Source organism: Rhinatrema bivittatum, chromosome 17 (assembly GCF_901001135.1).
Source record: "Rhinatrema bivittatum chromosome 17, aRhiBiv1.1, whole genome shotgun sequence".
Lineage (NCBI taxonomy): Eukaryota > Metazoa > Chordata > Amphibia > Gymnophiona > Rhinatrematidae > Rhinatrema > Rhinatrema bivittatum.
The window spans coordinates 58,223,165-58,245,796 of NC_042631.1; the positions used below are offsets into that span (position 1 = coordinate 58,223,165).

General features: G+C 46.1%; 1 protein-coding gene across 1 annotated transcript in view; it reads left to right on the forward strand.

The window, feature by feature from the left end:
* The window catches only part of CPT1A (carnitine palmitoyltransferase 1A), a 939,552-nt gene that overhangs the window by 604,388 nt on the left and 312,532 nt on the right, over positions 1-22,632 (forward strand). The window contains 1 exon segment of the mRNA XM_029583120.1: positions 16,647-16,763. Coding sequence (XP_029438980.1) covers positions 16,647-16,763 — 117 coding nt within the window.

Below are 22,632 nucleotides of genomic sequence, written 5' to 3' on the forward strand. Positions count from 1 at the left end.
CTTAGAGAATAGCCACTGCCATTAGCAATGGTAACATGGAATAGACTTAGTTTTTGGGTACTTGCCAGGTTCTTATGGCCTGGATTGGCCACTGTTGGAAACAGGATGCTGGGCTTGATGGACCCTTGGTCTGCCCCAGTATGGCATTTTCTTATTTTCTTATGCTGATTTTTAAAAAGAGCTCCAGGAGTGATCTGGGAAACTATAAACTGGTGAGCCTGATGTCCGTGCCAAGCAAAATGGTAGAAGACATTCTTAAAAACAAAATAAGATATAGCTTAATGGAGAAGATTCAACATGCTTTTATTTTTACCAATCTTTTAGAATTTTTTGAAGGTATATATAAGCATGTAGATAGAGGTGAGCCAGTTGATATAGTATATTTGGATTTTTAGAAAAAAGTTGACTCCTCAGGAAATTACAAAGCCATGAATATTGTGAATTGGGAACTGGTTAAAAGGCAGGAAACAGGGCAGGACTAAATAGTCAGTTTTCCAAATGAAGAAAGGTCATTAGTGGAGTACCACAGGGATTGATACTGGGATCTGCGCTGTTTAACATATTTATAAATGATCTGGAAAAAAGGACAATGACTGAGTTGATCAGATTTGCAGATGACACAAAGTTATTAAAAGAGCAGCAGATTGCGAGGAACTGTAGAAGGACAATGTGAGACTAGGAGCAGAAGTGTTGTTATCCCTGGGCACATGGGATCCATGCTCAGAGTCAAAGCCTCAGTGCCACAACTCTCAGCCTTAGCTCTTGCTAAGGAGGAGGCTGCAGCGAGGCTGTGTTGGCATGGCCTGCATGGCTCAAGAAAGAGGGGTGGTGGCTGTGGTGTAGGCCAGAGACCCGAAGAAGAGGGCCAGGAAGGTGTAGGGCAGGCCACGTGGACCAAGGGGGGAGGGGCTGTAGCTGTGTCAGCAGGGCTGCACAGCTCAAGGTAGAGGAAGAGGCTGTGTGTTTTGAAGAGGAGGGGCTGCATGTGAAGAACACACAAACATGAGTGTGCATGGTTTTTTTTTTTGTTTTGTTTTTTGAGAATGTAAAAAATTAGTGTTTATTGGTGTTTTTACAACACACGCACTATTGCTGGGTACCTCTTCTATTTTTTTTAGACAATATGGGCCGGATTTTAAAAGGGTTACGCGCATATCTTATAAAATCTGGCGTACTTTTGTTCGCGCCTAGTGTGCGAACAAAAGTTCACGCACGCGTAGAATTATAAAATCTACCCCTATATTTATTAAGGGTACAACAACAACAATACATACAGTTATCATATTTGAACAAACAAAATGAAGAAGAGTAAAAGTGCATAATAAAGCTTACGCAGAGCTTTCACTGTTGCTGCAGATCACTTATTTATTGTCTTTAATTCTCCACACTCACAATATACACACTCACACCAGTCATACTGACATACCAAGTAGCTGTCATTAATGTTAGTGACCTGGTAAAGACACCTCGTCATGAAATTTCATATAGTAGATACAAGAAAAGGAAAAATACAGAAGAAATTGTCAAACTATCTTCAATATTTTTTCCTGCAATTGAAAATATCCTCTAGGTTTGGAAAGAATCCTATAGTCATTTATGGCTTTATGTTGTATGGATACTACAGCAATGTTGATTGACATTATCGCCTTCCAGTGTGGGCAGTTCATCATTATACCAGCGAGACAGAATAATCTTCTTTGCCAGCATTCTTGAGACAACAATAAACCTACATCTACCCTTAGGCAAAATACTATGCCTGTCAAACAGGTGCCGATATAACAATTTACCATCCCAATTCACAGTTGTCCCCCGCACTACTTCCGTAAATGTCGTCACCTGATTCTAGAATACTTGTAATTTATGGCATTCAGTGAACATATGCCATAAATTACCAACAAGAAGATTACACTTTAAACAAATATTTGAATCCCACAGATGCATCTTAACTCAGTTATCTACTAATATAGATATGATATATTTTAAATTTAATTTCTCTAAAATTAGCAGGTAGTAAATACCAGTATATTGCTATAAAGGAAATCCTGATATCTGCTTCATCTAATACCGAATCCAAGTCTGTACTGCACTGCATTGCTAATCTGGACAGAGGAGCTATATTAAGTTGTTGCCTAAACATTGCTACCCATATACCTATTTTATTAAATTCGGGTACGGTGTCAATGAAAGATTCATCAGTCTCAGGGAATGTAATCAAACTAAGATCTCCATTGCATAAATTTAAACAATGACAAAGCTGTAAATAGGCAAAAAAGTGATTTTAGGGAATTTTCCACTGTTCCCTCAGTTGTTGGAATGAATACATGCAATGTATTCCTCCAGGGAGGAAGACTCAGAACCAATGTCAGGAACTATTTCTTCATGGAAAGGGTGGTGGATGCCTGGAATGCCCTTCCGGAGGAAGTGGTGAAGACTAAAACTGTGAAGGATTTCAAAGGGGCATGGGATATACACTGTGGATCCATAAAGGCTAGAGGATGGGAATGAAGAGAAGAGCCAAGGGGGTGGAGTACTGGAGTGGAGGCTACTCCCTGATGATTACTACCCTTACTCAATAAGCCTTTGCACGGTTAATGCAACTCCAACATTGCTCTCTGCTTCAACGGCAAGGGGAAATGTGGAAAAGAGGATTTGCATTCAGATAACAACCAACAAGGACTGAACTTCACAATCTAGGTAAACAAGCATGGGGGTAGCTTGTTTATTACGGTGGTTACTACCCTAAACCAATTAAGACTGATACATCACTTTGAATGCATATACAGAGTTGCTTTCTGCTTCTATGGCAGGGGCAAATGTGGAAAACAGGATTTGCATTCAGACAACCACCAACAAGGACTGAACTTCACAATATGGGTAAAGAAATAAGCGTGGGAGTAGCTTCTTATTACGGCGGTTACTACCCTAAACCAATTAAGCCTGATACATCACTTTGAATGCATATACAGCACTCCACGGTAGGGGGAAATGTGGAAAACAGGATTTACATTCAGACAACATCCAACAAGGCATTTATCTGTGCAGTCTGGGTAACCAAGCATTGGGGTAACTTGCTTGACGCAGCAGTTACTACCCTTAACCATTAAGCTTTATGCTCACCTTTGATGCAACTCCAACATTATTCTCTGCATCAATGACAGAGGATGGCAGGAAATTTGAATCAAACAATTACCAACAAGGGCCCTGAACTTGGTGGTTGATGAAACAGATAAGTATGGGAAAATAATGAAACAGATAAGTATGGGAAAATAAGTGTGGGAGCTTGCTGGGCAGACTGGATGGGTCGATTGGTCTTTTTCTGCCGTCATTTCATTTCTATGTAATTCAGGATGGAGCAAATGGCCCACATAATATAAACCTTTCTTTCCCCATATATGAAACACTGAATTATCTTGTCCAATAGGAAAATCTCTATTGTCTATAAAAATTTAAAAAGGAGACACACATTCACTTTTTTTTCATTCTTTCCCTCCACCATTTCCACACTTTCCAAAAAACTGTCACCCAAAATTTAGAAAGATCCAAAACTCGAATAGCCTCTCTAAGGAGATATAAAATGTTGATAAGCTTGAAGGGTCTGGCCCAGTCCTCCAGTAATCCCTCTCCATCAGCCGAAGAAACAGAGGGCTGCCCGTGCTGCCGCGGAAGAGGCAGCATGGCGACGTAGGGGCGGCAGCAGGGTCTCTATGCACAGGGCTGCACAGAAGCTAGCCCTGCTTATTATGCACTGTAATTATGAATAAACAGATAACTTCAGTCAAGATTGCAAACACCCATAGTTTGAGCAAAACTTATAGTCCACTTATCTAATCCAAGTTAGTTTCCACAGGAAATTATACCCTGTATCCAGTGCTGCTCTGCCAGCAGTGCTGGTCCCATAAGCAGGGATGAGGGGTGAGGATGGCATAATTGTGCGAGCCTTTCATAATTTACATTTGGACTTTGGAGAGGGAAGGAATATCAAGGCTTTTGATACTGTCCCACATTGGATGTTTATGAATAAAATTATAAACCTGTGCATGGGACCCTAAAGTAGTGGAATGGATTACAAATTGGTTGATTGACAGATAACAGCTTCTAATGGTAAATGGAACCTATTCAGAAGAGAGAATGGTGATAAATGGAGTGACTCAAGTGTGGGTTCAGGGACCTCTTCTGTTCAATATCTTTGTGAATGACATTGCAGAGGGATTAGAATGTAAAGTTTGTCATTTTGCGGCTGACACTAAGATCTGCAATATAGTGGACTCCCTTGAAGACGTAGAGAGAATGAGAAGTGATCTAAGAAACCATGAAGAGTGGTTGAAGATTTGGCAGCTAGAGTTTAATGCCAAGAAGTGCAGATTCATGCATTTGGGGTGCATTAATCCAAACAAGCTGTATGTGGTGGTGGGGTTGGGGGGGTTACAAACTATTGATGAGCACGGACCGGGAGAGAGACTTTGGGGTGATAGTATCTGACAGTCTGAAGGTAGCGAAGCACTGTAACAAGTCAATGGCTAAGGCCAAGGGGATGCTGAGCTGCACAGAGAAAGACATAACTAGCAGGAGAAAGGTGATAATACCCCATACAGGTCCATGGTGAGGCCTCACCTGGAGTACTGTGTTCAGTTCTGGAGACCCTGTATCTCAAAAAGGATAGAGAGAAGATGGAAACAGTTTATAGAGAGCAACCAAAATAGTATGAGATCTGCACTCATAAATAATGAGGACCTAAATATGTATACCCTGGAGGAAAGGGCTTAAGATGCGGGGGAATGGCCTGGAAAGCAGTTCCATCAGTTCTTTACAGATTTAAGAGGCCCAACTGCTTCAGCCTCTCTAGACAGTCTCCATGGAAAAAGGATGAGGCTAGAGTAGAGAGCAGCCATTCTGTGCCTCTTGTTCTTTAGGGAACAGGAGGGGAGAATGTGATCCTGAAGCAGACACTGCAACACACAGAACAGACTCAAAAAGACATTGATCTAGCAGAAGCTTGAAACTTGTGAGCAGTAAGGCCAGTTGTCAAGGCTTCAGCCCTGGCTACTATGCTACTGCTCACTAGTTTCAAACTTCTGCTAGGATGGCTGGGGATGGAGGATCACTGGGATAAGCACGAGGAAGTGTTTGGGAAAATGTTCTGTCCTTACCCCCCTTCTCAAAGGTCACACCTGTTGCCTCAGTTCCTTTTGGCTGATAATTAAGCCCTGCTGGAGACGACAATGGGAATGGAGAGAGATGATATAAGTGATGCAAAAGAATCAAACCTTTTCTGATGGAAAGGAAGCTGTAAAACCAGCAAACATGGGCTAAACACAGAGGATCCCTAATGGCTAGAGGATGGAAATGAAGAAATGGGGTAACCTGTGTTAATTTTAAGTGTCATGAAGAGCACCAAAAGAAAGTGATAACTATCTTAAAACATTCAAAAAAAATTACTAAAAGTGGAGATAGTATAAGAACCAAAATTACCAAGGAAGACACTCTATACTCAAAAATAAAGTGTCAGCAAGCCTGTCTGTGTGTCAAGCAAGATATAACACCCGGTCCATTCAATCATCCACCTTGTGCACCTTATGATAAACTTATTTTTTTATCGGTTTAAGTTGTAGATAAGAGGAGATCATGTGACGCTTTGAAGGGAACAGATGTGAGCTCCCTTCTCTGGGCTTGAATTCCCCATCTAACCCCATCCGGAATATCTGAGCTATCCATCTTTAGAGCTGGTAAAATCCCCTGATGCGGTGGTAGAGTTTTGGATTTCAGAGGGAAGCGGATGGCGTCTAGGAGCACAAAAAAAGACAGAGAAAAGGAGAAGATGAAGGTGGCAGAACCAGCGGAAGAGGATAGGGGACAGACTGAAAGAGCAGTCTCACCACAGATTGCACTCGCTGATATCTGAGCAGATCGCAGAACTGTCGGCTGGGCTGGCAGGGTTTGAACGGCGTCTGGCTGATGTTGAGATGCTCATGTCGAATAACCAAGATGGCCTCCATGTGGCCCAGGCTAATATCGTGGCCCTGAAGAACACAGTAGAAAAACAAGGTGCCAAGCTGGAGGAAAATCGGGCTGCCCGAATCTCTTGAAGAGAGCAACCTATCCTCTTTCCTTGAAAAATGGTTAGTTGCCGAGCTGAAATTACCCACCGGGCATGGCCCGATCAGATTGGAGTGATCGCACCGCCTAGGTCCTCAGAGGGCAGAGGGGGAGAGACAGAGAGTAAAACCTTGATGTACGCTAATACCAAAATATTGGTATTTCAGGACTTCTCCTCTGCCCTCTCAGTGAAGCGCCGGGAATTGGCCCCATTGTGCATGCAACTGTTTGCTCTGGGTCAACGGGCAGTTGTGATCTACCCCACAAAAGTACAGGTACAATCCCCTTTGGGGGTTCACTGGTTATCGGATGCGGCTGCGCTTAAAAATTACCTGCACTCCATCTTGGTCCGCCAGCCTTCTGAGGCCCATCCTGAAGCATCGGGGGATGCCTGAAGTCTGGGTGACGGCAGTGACGTTCAACCAGGGTCTGTACATGTGATACAGGCGGCGGCTTCTAGTCTGTTGGGGCCGGATAGCACATGGTCTTTTGTGCTATAATCGCTGGGGTTCAAATTTTCTATTTCAAAGTTTTGAGGGCGTCTGCTTTTTTTACTCTCCAATCACTGTTTACTGTTCCGAGAGAACGAAGTTTCTTGTTTGTTTGTTTTTTGTCTTGTTTCCTGGTGCTATGGGCCTCTTATTTCCTCCGAGGATTTGCAGTAGATGCTGCACGAGACCTGCGATGAATGGTCTATACGTGAGGGAATTACTATGCCCCAGGAAACAAGGATTTGGTGATTTGCCCTCTGGCTATCACAGATACCTTTGGGATCTTATGGGTTTGTTTTACCAAACTTCGGACAAGGACATACTATGTGGGGCAGAGCCTTTAAGGTTACCTGAATTTAATATTTGATGTTCAGGCTTTTTGGTCTTAGACTGTTTTTTTCTTTCATGAATATTTGCCTAGAGAGCACGGTGTCATGCATGTGTCTGGGGGAAGCTGCATGCTATGTTGGCAATTCAATGTAGTTATATGGTGATACAGCCTGACAGAGTACATTTTTATTTGGGATCATCTAGCTGGGACATAATGTGACCTATTTCTCTTAGTATGTGAGGGGTGGGGGTGGGGAGGGCCTGGTATGCATAGAAGTGATCTTCTCCTGTTGTCTAGGGCAATAGGGATAATGGAGAAAGGGATAGGGGTTGGGGAGGGGGAGGAAGGAAACAGGGAGGGGGGTTAAGGTTTATCCTGGATTCTCGTTCTTCTGTTCTTTTGGTGACTGTTTATTACTGGAGGGTTGAGGGGGTGAAGGGAGGAGGGTCTGATTTGGGGGGGTTGATCCATCTTGGTTATGATGGTCCATAGGCCTCAGGTGGTGTCATGGAATGTATGCGGCATCCACTCCCTGATTAAATGTACTAAGATCTGCACAGTCCTGCGGAAAAAGCTTGTCGATATAGCATTCCTTCAAGAAACAACACCTTTCCGACCAGGAACATATCAAATTGAAACAGGAGTGGGTTGGTGCAGTACACTACGTTTCTGCAAACACCAAATCAGCAGGAGTGGCAATTCTAATACATAAAAGACTTCCCATTAATATAATTAGAGAATTGAAAGATCCACAGGGGCAATATATCATTCTGCTCATGGAACTTTATAATATTCCATTGGTGCTGTGTAATGTTTATGCCCCCAATAGTTACAAGCCCTCCTTTTTCAGGGAACTCTATGATCACTTGGTGCCTCATTTGGATCAGGTTATTATAGTGGGAGGAGATCTTAATGCGGTCCAAGACCCTGTTCTGGACTCTTTGCATAGGGACTGCTCTACGTGCCCATCTAGCAAAGATATTGCATTTCTAGAAAGATCACTACACTTAGTAGATGCGTCCCACAGAGGCTGACTTTATCCACCTCTTGCAAGCCCATGCTTCCTACTTGCGCCTAGATTACTTCTTTATTAGTGATCATGCATTTCCTAAAGTGCTGGATGCCAAGATTGAGGAGTTCAGCATCTCGGACCATGCCCCCATTTTGTTGGAGTTGGCTTGGTCCTCGACCCCCTCATCGGCCAGTATATGGCGCTATCCATACTATTTGGCAGAGGATACACGTTTTCAGGAATTCCTTAGGGCCCGGTGGGCTGATTACTCTCATCTAAACCGGGAACACGCATCAGATCCGATATTATTATTGTATGCGGGTAAAGCGGTAATCCGCGGTGATATTTCTTTTTTATCCCACCGCCGGAAAATGTTAGATAAGACTACTGGCCTTGATGACCCAGTTACTGAAGAGGATGTTGGGGAGGTACCCATAATGGAGAAGGTTTTCATGGGTAAAGATTCAGATGGATTGAATCAAATCACGGTGAACCTAGAAGATGTGGTAGGCCTGATTGCCAAACTGAAGAGTAGTAAATCACCCGGACCGGATGGTATACACCCCAGAGTTCTGAAGGAACTAAAAAATGAAATTTCAGACCTATTAGTAAAAATTTGTAACTTATCATTAAAATCATCCATTGTACCTGAAGACTGGAGGATAGCAAATGTAACCCCAATATTTAAAAAGGGCTCCAGGGGCGATCCGGGAAACTACAGACCGCTTAGCCTGACTTCAGTGCCAGGAAAAATAGTGGAAAGTGTTCTAAACATCAAAATCACAGAACATATAGAAAAACATGGTTTAATGGAACAAAGTCAGCATGGCTTTACCCAGGGCAAGTCTTGCCTCACAAATCTGCTTCACTTTTTTGAAGGAGTTAATAAACATGTGGATAAAGGTGAACAGGTAGATATAGTATACTTGGATTTTCAGAAGGCGTTTGACAAAGTTCCTCATGAGAGGCTTCTAGGAAAAGTAAAAAGTCATGGGATAGGTGGCGATGTCCTTTCGTGGATTGCAAACTGGCTAAAAGACAGGAAACAGAGAGTAGGATTAAATGGACAATTTTCTCAGTGGAAGGGAGTGGACAGTGGAGTGCCTCAGGGATCTGTATTGGGACCCTTACTTTTCAATATATTTATAAATGATCTGGAAAGAAATATGACGAGTGAGATAATCAAATTTGCAGATGACACAAAATTGTTCAGAGTAGTTAAATCACAAGCAGATTGTGATAAATTGCAGGAAGACCTTGTGAGACTGGAAAATTGGGCATTCAAATGGCAGATGAAATTTAATGTGGATAAGTGCAAGGTGATGCATATAGGGAAAAATAACCCATGTTATAATTACACAATGTTGGGTTCCATATTAGGTGCTACATTGAAATCGTCGGTTCAGTGTGCTGCGGCAGTCAAAAAAGCAAACAGAATGTTGGGAATTATTAGAAAGGGAATGGTGAATAAAACGGAAAATGTCATAATGCCTCTGTATCGCTCCATGGTGAGACCGCACCTTGAATACTGTGTACAATTCTGGTCGCCGCATCTCAAAAAAGATATAATTGCGATGGAAAAGGTACAGAAAAGGGCTACCAAAATGATAAGGGGAATGGAACAACTTCCCTATGAGGAAAGACTAAAGAGGTTAGGACTTTTCAGCTTGGAGAGGAGACGACTGAGGGGGGATATGATAGAGGTGTTTAAAATCATGAGAGGTCTAGAACGGGTAGATGTGAATCGGTTGTTTGCTCTTTCGGAAGTTAGCATGGGGCACATTTAAAACTAATCGGAGAAAGTTCTTTTTTACTCAACGCACAATTAAACTCTGGAATTTGTTACCAGAGGATGTGGTTAGTGCAGTTAGTATAGCTGTGTTTAAAAAAGAATTGGATAAGTTCTTGGAGGAGAAGTCCATTACCTGCTATTAAGTTCACTTAGAGAATAGCCACTGCCATTAGCAATGGTAACATGGAATAGACTTAGTTTTTGGGTACTTGCCAGGTTCTTATGGCCTGGATGGCCACTGTTGAAAACAGGATGCTGGGCTTGATGGACCCTTGGTCTGACCCAGTATGGCATTTTCTTATGTTCTTATGTTCCATCAGGCTAAAAGAGCCTTTATCCACGCCCATTCCCCGGCTAATTGGGAACGTATGCTTGCGGTCCAAGTGGCGCTGAATACTTTGCTCCACCAGAGAGCAAAAAAGACTGTGCTTTATTATCAATGCCAATTGTTCCAACAGGGAAAGAAGGTGGGGAAACTGATGGCTAATTTGGTTCGCACAGCCCGCCATTCCAGACATGTGCCAGCCTTGTGCGATTAGGCAGGGATTCTTGCTACGACCACACCCACGATTCTGGATATTTTTCGTCAGTTTTACTCGTCTTTATATTCCTCTGACGGACCTCAGGTGCAGAAGGCAGATGACTTTCTTTCCAACGTGACTCTCCCTAGTTTAACAAAGGATTAATTAGCCTGATTGCAAGAGCCCATTATAAATCAGGAAGTCCTCCGCGCTATCCATCTTGCACCTTGGCTTAAGGCCGTCTGGCCCGGATGGGTTTATGGCGGAGTTTTATAAAACTCTTTCAGCAGAAATGGGGGACCTGCTGCCGTCGGTCTTCTGTGAACTAATTCAGATAGGGAAGTATCCGGCGCACACTAATATTGCCAATATTACTCATCCCAAAAATGGGGAGAGATCTTCTGTCCCCCGCCTCTTATTGTCCCATTTCTCTTTTAAATGTGGACCAGAAACTGCTCGCAAAAATCTTGGCGGACAGGCTGGCGAGGGTTCTGCCCGATTTGATAAGGCCTGGGCAGGTGGGATTTGTAGGGGGTCATTATGCCCTCCATAATATTCGGTGTGTAACCTCAGCTATGGCGTTGGGTCAGCGAGTGGCGGATTCCTTTTTGGTGGCAAGTCTGGACGCTAAAAAAGCCTTTGATCGGGTTGAATGGAGTTATGTGTTCCTTCAACGCTTGGGGCTCGAGGGGTTCTTTTTAGACAGCGTCCGTCTATTATATGCTGACCCACTGGCAGCTATTAGTGCAAATAATGCTCAGTCTTCCCCTTTCTCTATACATAGTGGACACCCCTGCCTAGTGCCTCTATCTCCCTTGCTTTTTCTTTTAACTCTAGAACCTTTGTTGCTCAGCATTCAGGATACCCCCCGACATCAGGGGTATTAAGCTCCAGGGGTCAGTGTTCAAATACGCTGCATTTGTGGATGATATTTTGCTATTTTTAACTAAGCCTGACCGTTCGCTTCCCCCTGCCTTTGCCTTTTTCAGATCTTTGGAGTTTTTTCTGGTCTGCAGATTAACTGGGAGAAATCGGAGGCATTAAGCTTCCCTGATACCATCCAGAGTGGGTGGCAGGGGTCCTTACCCCTTCATTGGGCTCATTGTCATATCCGGTATCTAGGGATATTAGTGTCCTCTGACCCTCCGGGTCAGAGGACACCAATACCCCGTCAGGGTAATCAACAACCTTTGACAACTCAATAATGTTCTCTCTTTTTTTAATGAGGCAGGTTTTATTTACCTTGGTTTTATTTACCTTGGTCATTCTTTTGTTATCTCAGTGTTAATCTCTCTTTTGCCTTCTCTTCATTCCAAGTTGCATTTTATCCCTGTTTTATTGTAACTGCTACCTTATTCTTCTATCACTTGTTAATGTTTTTAAGTTATTAAGTATTTATTCTGTTGTCACACCTTGTTATTTGTAAACCGGCATGATGCGACTCCCATCGCGAATGCCGGTATATAAGAAATTTAAATAAATAAATAAATAAATATTCTCTTAACATTCTGCCCCTGCTGCTCCAAATGAAGGATAAACTGCAGACATGGAGGAATTTGCCACTATCTCTGGGGGGCCGCATTGCTCTGTTTAAAATGACTATGTTTCCCAAATGGCTCTATGTGCTTCAGACATTGCCCCTTCTAATTAAACAAAAGGACTTAAAGGTCTTGGACATGTTGTTATGTAAATATTTGGAAGGGTAAACCTCCCCGTATTGCTTTGAACTGGCTTCGGGGGAAATGGGGGACGAGGAGGCTTGGCTGTACCTGATCTTGGCCTCTATAATGTAGCTAGCAACTTTTGTATTGCTAGGGAGTAGATATTGGGCACGTCGACCTATACACATATCCAAGCGGACCAAGCAATAGTGACACCATTGGATCTGAAATATGTTCTTCTTGCACTGACGTCCCAACTTCCCAAAACATTATGGAATAATAGTATTCTGGAACCTATTCGGCAGGCTTGACAGAGATTGTGCATACTCTTAGGCGTTCCTGCTCTCCTGGCGTATCTTCTTCCCTTGAAGGGGAATGCGCAGTTTATGCCGGGTTCACAGACAGCGGCGTTTCATTACTGGGCGCTGAAGGGCATCACGATGTTGGGGCATGTTCTGGATGGTGAGGGGCAGCTTCTTCCATTTCCGGACCTCCAAGATATTTATGGGTTGGGACGTAATCAGGTCTTTCCATATTTACAACTGCAACATTATGTGCATCCACTGCCGGCAATTAATAAAATCCCATTGGCCTTTGAAGCAGTGAATAAAATGTTACAGTTGGAAAAAACGACTAAAATGACTCTGGCAGGGCTGCATAGGGGGCTATGAAACATGGTGGTCAATGACCCAGCAGGGATGCTTGCGGAGAGATGGAACCGGGACGGGATATTTGGGGTGACTCCGGCCATGATGCAGTGCAGTTTTCGCTTGATACCCAGAGTGTCTAGTAGTATGAGCATCAGGGAAATGCAATACAGATTTTTATGGAGGGCCTACTTATCCCCATATATGTTATTTAAGGCACAATTAAGAACCACTGGTCAGTGTGAAAAATGCTTGGCCCAAGATTGCACGCACTCTCACGCATTTTGGGGCTGTCCAAAGATTCAAGCATTTTGGACCAAGATTGACCAGTATTTGGAGGTCTTAATGGATATCCCGGTTACGCTCTCTCCATCAACCCTGTTGTTTGGTTTTATACCTTCCTCTATGATAAAGGGCTCTGAATCTCGGTTGCTCTTTCTCAAAGCCTGTCAGGTGGGGAAAAAATGATTCTATTTCAATGGTACTCATCGGAATCTCCTTCATATTGGATGTGGTGTAATGCCTTTCATAAACTATTGGACATGGAGTGTTTGGCTTCGAGATCGTCACCAGTACATCGCCAGAAGTTTTTGAAGATATGGAATGCATATATACAATCACTATCTCACAAAGCATGGAGTTTGCTGTTGTTGTGTCAGTCTGTGACCGAAGCCCTCTCTCCGCCCTCCTTACCTCTTTGGCGCCTCCCTCTCCGTCCGCGGGAAGATTGGCTGCCGCGGCATCCATTTGCCGAGGACCCTCCAGCGTTCCCAGACCGGCTCGATGCTGCAACCTCCATGTTTCCTGGAGGCCTAGGGGCGCATGCGTGGCGCGGCCCCGATGGAAGTACCAACATTGGCGCGAACCTCTGTGGTTTCCCCCGAAGATGACATCACCCACGACAGATATTTAAGGTCTCAGAATTTGCTAACACATCTAGTTAGCAAGGATTGACAACGGACTCGCTTTGTCTGTCTAACTACTCTGCCTCCTCGGACTTACCAGAGGTACCTGCTTCTCGGGGGCCTCGCTCTCTCTTTGTTTTTTCAGGCGACAGTCTGGAACCGGTACTCGCTCCTCAAGGGCCCTGATCCCAGACTTGCTTCGTTTACTCTTCTGCCTGGAAGTCATCACTACCAACTATGTCAGCTACATCAGTGAGTTACTATCTTTCTCTCTGAGCTTTCCCTGGAACCAGGTACTCGCTCCTCGAGGGCCTATACTTTCCAGCTCCTGAGCTTTATTAGGACGTTGTGTGAGTGTTACTATCTGCATACCCTGCCTACTCACTATTTCTTAGTCTCTCTTCAGCTCAGCCTCCAGGGATCGCTGTTCCAGTATCTGAGGGACTACAGCCCAGCCGGGCTTACCAGCTCACTACTGTCACCTCTGGTGGTTCAGTATACTGTCTAAATAAAAGAACTAGTGTGTGTTTGCCTCCTAACTTTGAGCCTGACCGGTGGTCCCTCTCGGGATCTTCCCCCAGGGGTGTGGTCATCTGCCACCGACCCAAGGATCCACCCACTACTCTCCTAAATAAATAACAGATTGCTAACTCCTAGCATCAGATCCTGAACAGCTGTTGAACAATTGAAGGGAGACCTTTCCTGTCTTGGCTCAGTTGGTACTGGGTACTGTGGGACACATGGGAATTGGGCATGGTCTTTGATATCCACCCATAACTAGGAGGGGAGGGAGTAGAGAATCCAGGAGGTGGGGGGGGGGGGGGAAAGCGCAGGGGGGAGGGTGACCATAGTAGGGTTTATAATGAGTCTACATTTATGTCGGTGGAAAGGTGTTCCTAGGCTGTGGAAGTGTTCACACAGCCTGGGCGAAATGTTCTTGTGGTTTTTTTGCTTAATAAAAATTGTTTAAACATAAGTTGTAGATAAAACCAAAAAACAATCCCCAATGTCTTTGTGAGCGACATTGCGGACGGGATAGAAGGTAAGGTTTGTCTTTTTGCGGATGACACTAAGATCTGCAACAGAGTGGACACGCCGGAAGGAGTGGAGAGAATGAGACGGGATCTAAGGAAACTGGAAGAGTGGTCGAAGATATGGCAGCTGAGATTCAATGCCAAGAAGTGCAAAGTCATGCATATGGGGAGCGGAAATCCGAATGAACTGTATTCGATGGGGGGGGAAAGGCTGACGTGCACGGAGCAGGAGAGGGACCTTGGGGTGATAGTGTCTAATGATATGAAGTCTGCGAAACAATGCGAGAAGGCGATAGCAAAAGCCAGAAGAATGCTGGGCTGCATAGAGAGAGGAATATCGAGTAAGAAAAGGGAAGTGATTATTCCCTTGTACAGGTCCTTGGTGAGGCCTCACCTGGAGTACTGTGTTCAGTTCTGGAGACCGTATCTACAAAAAGACAAAGACAAGATGGAAGCGGTACAGAGAAGGGCGACCAGGAAGGTGGAGGATCTTCATCGCATGACGTACGAGGAGAGATTGAAGAATCTAAATATGTACACCCTGGAGGAAAGGAGGAGCAGAGGTGATATGATACAGACTTTCAGATACTTGAAAGGTTTTAATGATCCAAAGGCAACGACAAACCTTTACCATAAGAAAAAAATCAGCAGAACCAGGGGTCACGATTTGAAGCTCCAGGGAGGAAGATTCAGAACCAATGTCAGGAAGTATTTCTTCACGGAGAGGGTGGTGGATGCCTGGAATGCCCTTCCGGAGGAAGTGGTGAAGACCAGAACTGTGAAGGACTTCAAAGGGGCGTGGGATAAACACTGTGGATCCATAAAGTCAAGAGGCCGCCAATGAAGAGTGGGTGACTCGCCAGAATGATGGCTACTGCCTGGAGACAATACCCTTAGTCAATAAACATACACATGGTTATTGTGACTCCAACATCACTCTAAGATTCAACAGCAAGAGGAAATGTGGAAAAAAGGATTTGCACTCACAAAGACGGGAGTAGCTGGCTTGTTACGGCGGTTACTACCCCAAACCAAATATCCAAATTACTACCTCCACCTTCCTCTATTCCTGATGCCTTTCAACTAGCTTGATCACTCCATTCTTATACTTCACTTTCAATGCATATCCAGCATAGTTCTCTGCTTCAACAGCAGGGGAAAAGAAAAACTGTTACTTCACACATCCAGCAGAGCTCTCTGCTTAAACGGCAGGGGAGAAGAAAAAAGGGTTCGCACTCACAAAGCGGGGAGTAGCTGGCTTGTTACGGCGGTTACTACCCCAAACCAAATGTACCTGATACTTCACTCTCGACGCATATCCAGCATAGCTCTCTGCTTCAACGGCAGGGGAAAAGAAAAACTGATACTTCACGCATATCCAGCATAACTTCAACGGCAGGGGAGAAGAAAAAAGGATTCACACTCACAAAGCGGGGAGTAGCTGGCTTGTCACGGCGGTTACTACCCCAAACCAAATGTGCCTGATACTTCACTTTCGATGCATATCCAGCATAGCTCTCTGCTTCAACGGCAGGGGAGAAGAAAAACACTGATACCTCACGCATATCCAGCATAGCTCCCTGCTTCAACGGCAGGGGAGAAGATAAACAACCAATAAGGGCTGTATAACATAATCTGGGTAAAAACAAATAAGCATGGATGTAGCTTGCTTATTGCGGCGGTTACTACCCCTACTACCTCTAACTAATCAAGCTAGATATTTCACTTGGATGCAGCTCCTCCACCGCTCTCTACATTAATGGCGGGGGTGGAAGGGAATTAGAACCAAGAGCTAAGAGAAACAGATAAGTATGGGAGAAGAAAGAGTGAAGCTTGCTGGGCAGACTGGATGGGCCATTTGGTCTTCTTCTGCCATCATTTCTATGTTTCTATGTTTCTATATTTTGTAACAGACTGCTTCATTGGAAAAGCTTCAATGAGCAGAAAACTTATCTGAAGGAAAATGTTCTCTCTCAGATCAATCCCAATCTCACAGCTTCAGATCTATTTTTCTTATGTCAGTGTCTAATCTAGGTTTAGCCAAACTGACTGCAGGATTTTCCATACATGTTTCATAATTTACAATTTTAAAAAGTTTTACTTTTTGTAATCAGTTTGTATTTTCTGTTTTTTTATTTTATTTTTACTATTATCTACAGTATGTTATGGCTACAGATAACTTCCAGCTGGGATACAATGAGGATGGGCATTGCAAAGGAGAGACAAATCCAAATATTCTTCCTCCTTCTAGGCTTCAGTGGGATATCCCTAAAGAGGTGAGTGATCAGCAGTAATTTTTTACCCAGAAATTAGTGAGACATGTTTATAGAAAGTGACTATGGTTAAGACCACTTTTATCCAATGCTTTCTACTGACTCTGACTTCCTCTGAGAAAGTATTATCATGCATCCTCCCTTTATGTCCTCACCTTCCTCCTGTAACCTGGGTCCTGTGTCCTCACTACAGAGAAGGCTCATTAGTGTAACTGAGAACTAGATTATAGGCTCCATTCCCAATTTTTTCTGAACAGGAGGAAGCATGTCTCAAAAACTGCTCCTCATATATGAAATAGTGTTCCAACAAATAAAAAAAAACTTGCTCAATGCTACCTTTACAAAGTATACATTATCTGGGCTATGAATCCATATTTTTCAATATTTAATTGATATCCGGAAACTCCACTAAATCGCCCAAGAGCATCCACCAGATGTAGTAACGACTCGTGCAGCTGAATGATAGTGAACAGAACATCGTCAGCGAATAAGGATAGTATATATTCATGGGCCCCTACCCTAACCCCTTGTATTTCTGGAGAGTTTCTAATCTTTGTAGCCAGGGGCTCTAAATAAAGAGCAAACGAGTGGTGAGAGAGGGCACCCCATCTAGTCCCCCTGTCGAACGGGAAAGATGTCAAATAACCCCCATTGACTTTAATGCATGCACTAGGATTGGAGTATAACTTCATAATCCATGTCAGGAAATTTCCACCCAGGCCCATTTTCCGCAACACTGAGAAGAGATAGTCCCAATGGACAAGATTGAACCCTTTTTCTGCGTCAATTGTAAGTAATACCATTGGTTGTTGATTGCGCTGAACATACCATATTAAATCTATCACTCTCCTTACATTGTCCGCCGCTAGCCTACCCAGGACAAAACCCGTCAGATCTGAGTGTATTAAGGAGGTGGCTAAACTACTCAGACGTGTATCAAGTATTTTTGCCAGCAGTTTGAGGTCCAGATTGATTAAAGATATGGGGCTATAGGACCCGCACTGAGTGACATCCCTTCCCGGTTTTGCTAAGATAGTAATCCCAGCCCGATTTCCATCTGCTGCGATCTCCCCTTCCAGCAGTAGGTTATTGAATGCCGCTGTCAGTGGACGCATAATAAGTGAGCTCAGGGTCTTATAAAAACTGGCCGTAAACCCATCAATGCCTGGTGATTTCCCCACTTTTAGCCCTTGAATCGCTTTCAATTCTTCCTCTTCTGAGATTGGTTTATTAAGAAAATGCTGTTGTGCCAGTTCTGCACATGGCAACTGAATATTCCCTAGATATAAATCTATGGCTTCCTGAGTTATATCTTTCCTTTGGGAATATAGTTGGTGGTAAAATTGAATAAACCGCTGACAGATTTTCTCATTATCGTAAAAAATCTCACTAGTGTCTGATCTGATTTTTAAAATTTGATTCTGTGTTGCTCGGGCCTTAAGCCTTCTGGCTAACAACCTCCCAGCTTTATTTCCCCCTTCAAAAAATTCTTGTTTTCTTGGCGTGTAGCCAGATGGATTCAGAACGAATGGGTATAGTATCCGCGTGCTAGCAGTTGGAGACGGATCTGACGTCAGCACGGGTGTATATATACCCCCACAGGAAGCATAGCAACTTAGTAATTTCCGTCTCCAAAGCAGTTTTGAGAGCCTGCACGCTCGCTGAGCGTGTTTTCCAAATCTACTTTCTATTTTCTACTTTCTACTTTCTTTCGACTACCACTTCTACAACATCGAGCCCCGCACTCCTGCGGTGATACCCTAAGGTCCCTCCCCCAGTAGAGTTTCCCGGGGTGATTTCCGTGATCCCCCGGAGGTTTAAGTCCTCGGTCCGGTGGCCGAATCTCGGCAGGGACATAGCCCCCGGGCGAGGTTCGGGTGAGGCATACGAGGCACCTCGGTCCCGGCGTGGACGAGGCAGCGGGTGCATATCCTCAAACACGGCAGTGAAGGTACTTGCCCTTTCCCCCTGCAGCCGGAGACCGCCCGGGTTCCAGCCGGGAAGCGCCGAGGATCAGGTAAGGCGTACATATCTTATTTCTGGTCTCCGAGGAACAGAGGATCGGCGGCGTGGCACGCCGTGGAGGGCGCCATTTTGTGGGCTTTGGTCAGGTATTGAGCGCCCGTAATAGGCGCAGCTCTATTCCTCATTGAGCGTGTATTGCTGAGAGCCTATTGAATGCCACTGAGCGTGTATTACTAACCGCTTATTGCTGAGAGCCTATTGAAAGCCATTGAGCGTGTATTGCTCACCGCATATTGCTGAGAGCCTATTGCTTATCATTGTGCGTATATTGTGAGCCACATTGGGCTAGGCGCCTGTGGGCAATATTGGCCGCATATTGTTATTATTGTTGAGCGCCTGTTGTATTAAGCATATATTGCTGCCGCATATTATTAAGCGTCTGTTGTATTAAGCGCCTATTGCTGCCACATATTCTCATTGTGCGCCTGTTGTAGTCAGCGTATATTGCTGCCGCATATTATTATTATTGTGCGCCTGTTCTCTTAAGCGTATATTGTGGCCTCTTTTCATTCAGCGCATACTTTGCAATGGAACAGAACGCCTCAGCGTCTTCAGCGGGGGCGCCGCCTGCCTCCGGCATTAAAGCCCTCGGCCTCTGCTCTGCATGCCAGCTTCGAGCCACGCACAGTGAAGAGCCAGACTCCCTATGTGCCCAATGTGAGGAGGCCGTGGGACCCTCGGGCCAGGACCAGTCTCAGCCACGATTTGCTGACCGTTCCCCAGGGGCTACCCCGGATTTAGCGGGCAGTCTCGACCAATCGGGAATCCCGGGGGATCTTGTACCCCGGCGATTAGAGGCTGCTTCAATTTCCTGGGTGGATCTCTTTAAGGGGATTCATGCCTTTGTACAGATGCAAACGGCTTCCCGTCCAGGCCCTGCTATTCCTGTTGTTTCTGCGGTGGCTGCGACTGCGGCAGCTGCTGCGGCTGCTGCGGTGGCAGCGACTGCAGATCCTGTTCCTGGACCCTCACGCCCTTATCGTGAGCGGGACCTCTCGCCGCTGGACAGCCCAGATCAGTCAGACCAGGAGTTTTCACCGGACGAGTCCGAACTCCCGGACGAGGGGGAACTTCTCCCAGGGATTGAGCCATATAGAACCATGAGGCGGTTCTTCCCTAAGGAGGATCTCTCCGACCTGGTGTCTCAGTGTCTGGCGGAGTTGGATATTACAGGTCCTAGCACTACGGTACCCTCTGCGCAGAACCCCCTGCTGGAAGGTCTTCGTCCTACAGCCCGCCATTTTCCATTCTTGCAAGCAGCACAACAACTGATAGATTTAGAATGGGCGGCACCAGCGGCTTCCTTCAAAGGGGGCCGGGCCCTGACGGGCATGTACCCATTGGCACCGGCTATCCAGGACCTGCTGGCGTGCCCTCAGGTGGACGCCTTGATTAGCGCTGTGGTCAAGCACACTACCATTCCAGTTGAAGGGGGGATGGCCCTCAAGGAGCCTCATGACCGGCGACTGGACGCCATTCTGAAACAGACCTTTGAGGTGGCAGCTCTCTCTTTGCGGATTGCAACCTGCTGCACAGTGGTGACGCGTGCCTGTTTGTCACAGGTCAGGAACAACGCTCCAGCAGCTGACATGGAGTCCGCTCTCTCGTTCCTCACGAATGCTGCATCAGATCTAGTCCGGACAACAGCCAAGGGGATCTCATCCTCCGTAGCCGCCAGGAGGCAGCTCTGGATCCGGAAATGGTCAGCTGATGCGCCTTCAAAGACACGCCTCACCAGATTGCCCTTTAAGGGCTTTTTCCTATTTGGCAGCGACCTTGATAAACTGGCCAGCACATGGGGTGCCTCTCCAGTGCCTAGACTGCCGGAAGATCGGTTCCGCAGGAGCCAGCGAGCCTTTCCAAGGCCCTCCAGGGGCAGGAGTTCACAGCGCTTCATTCCTTACAGGAGTCGCTATCAGGCGCCGTGTCCTCAGGCCAGGAATCGGGCCTTTCGGACCAAGCAGCGCAAGAGGGGAGCAGGCCCGGGCTCAGGTCCCGGCCGCGCCTCACAATGAAATTCCGCCGATTCATCTGGGGACGGAGCCATAGGGGGCAGGTTAACCCTCTTCTACCCCAGATGGGTCGAGATTACGTCGGACCAGTGGGTCCTCACCATCATCCGAGAGGGGTATTATCTGGACTTTCATCATCTCCCTCCGGACAAGTTTGTGGAATCTTCATGTCCCATACACAAGAAGGCAGCATTGGAAGCTACCTTGGCGAGGCTCCTGTCCTTGAAAGCCATCATCCCAGTACCTGCCTGGGAAGTAAATTCTGGACATTATTCCATTGATTTCATGGTACCCAAGAAAGGGGGCACCTTTCGGCCTGTACTGGACCTCAAGTCAGTCAAACGATTCTTGCGGGTCCCGAGGTTTCGCATGGAAACTCTGCGCTCCGTCAAGACCGCAGTACAGCCAGAAGAATTCCTCACGGCATTGGACTTGTCAGAAGCCTACCTGCATATTCCGATCCATCCGGATCATCAGCGCTACCTACGCTTCAAGGTTCTGGGTCACCACTTCCAATTCCGGGCTCTGCCCTTCGGAGTGGCCATGTCACCGCGGACCTTCACCAAGGTGGTTGTCGTGGTAGCAGCGGCTCTGACGGGAAGGAATTCTGGTCCATCCCTACCTAGACGACTGGCTGATCAGGGCGAAATCACGAGAGGAGAGCCATCGGACAATGGACAGAGTGATCGCCCTTCTGGAAAGCTTGGGCTGGGTAATCAACCTCAGCAAGAGTTGCCTACAGCCTTCCCAGTCGCTGGAGTACCTGGGAGTACAGTTCGACACCCAGGCAGACACAGTCAGTCTCACTACCAAGAGAAGGTTGAAACTTCAGACGTGTATCCAGTACTTGATGGGAGCCAGTCGGCCCATAGCTTGGGATTATCTGCAGGTTCTCGGTCTCATGGCATCCACCCTGGAAGTGGTACCTTGGGCAAGGGCCCATATGAGACCTTTACAACACTCTCTGCTCTCTCGCTGGAGCCCTCGTCTACGGAACTATTCCACGCACCTACCTCTGCCTGCCAGAGTCCGGACAGTTACGGTGGTGGCTGCAGTCCGACCACATGAGCAAGGGGTCGAGGATGTCCTCCCCCACGTGGACTCTGCTCACCAAAGATGCCAGCCTGAGCGGCTGGGGAGCACACTGCGAAGGATTTACCGCACAAGGGCGGTGGCACAGAGAAGAGTCAGCGTGGAACATCAACCGTCTAGAGGCTCGGGCAGTCCGATTGGCATGCCTTCGATTTGCTCACAAACTGAAGAACAGAGCCGTCAGAGTGATGTCCGACAACGCCACCACGGTGGCATACATCAACCGTCAGGGCGGAACCAGAAGCCGACAAGTATCTCTGGAGATCGCCCCACTGATGGCCTGGGCAGAGGCGAATCTTCAGGACATCTCCGTCGTCCACATTGCCGGGAAGGACAACACCACGGCAGACTTCCTCAGCAGAGAAAGCCTAAATCTGGGAGAGTGGCAGCTGTCACCCACAGCCTTCCAGATGATTGTGGATCACTGGGGGATTCCGGACATGGACTTACTGGCGGACAGGTCCAATGCTCAAGTGCCCAGATACTTCAGCCGCAAGCGTGACCCGTTCTCACGCGGAATCGATGCCCTGGTTCAGCCATGGCCTCCAGGGACTCTGCTATACGCCTTTCCTCCATGGCCTCTGCTGGGCGCCATCATCCACAAGATTCAGAAACACCAGGGCCTAGTTCTTCTAGTGGCACCAGACTGGCCAAGAAGACCCTGGTACGCGGACATGAGAAGACTACTGGCAGGGGAGCCTCTTCCCCTGCCTCCTCTCCGGGACCTTCTACGTCAAGGTCCC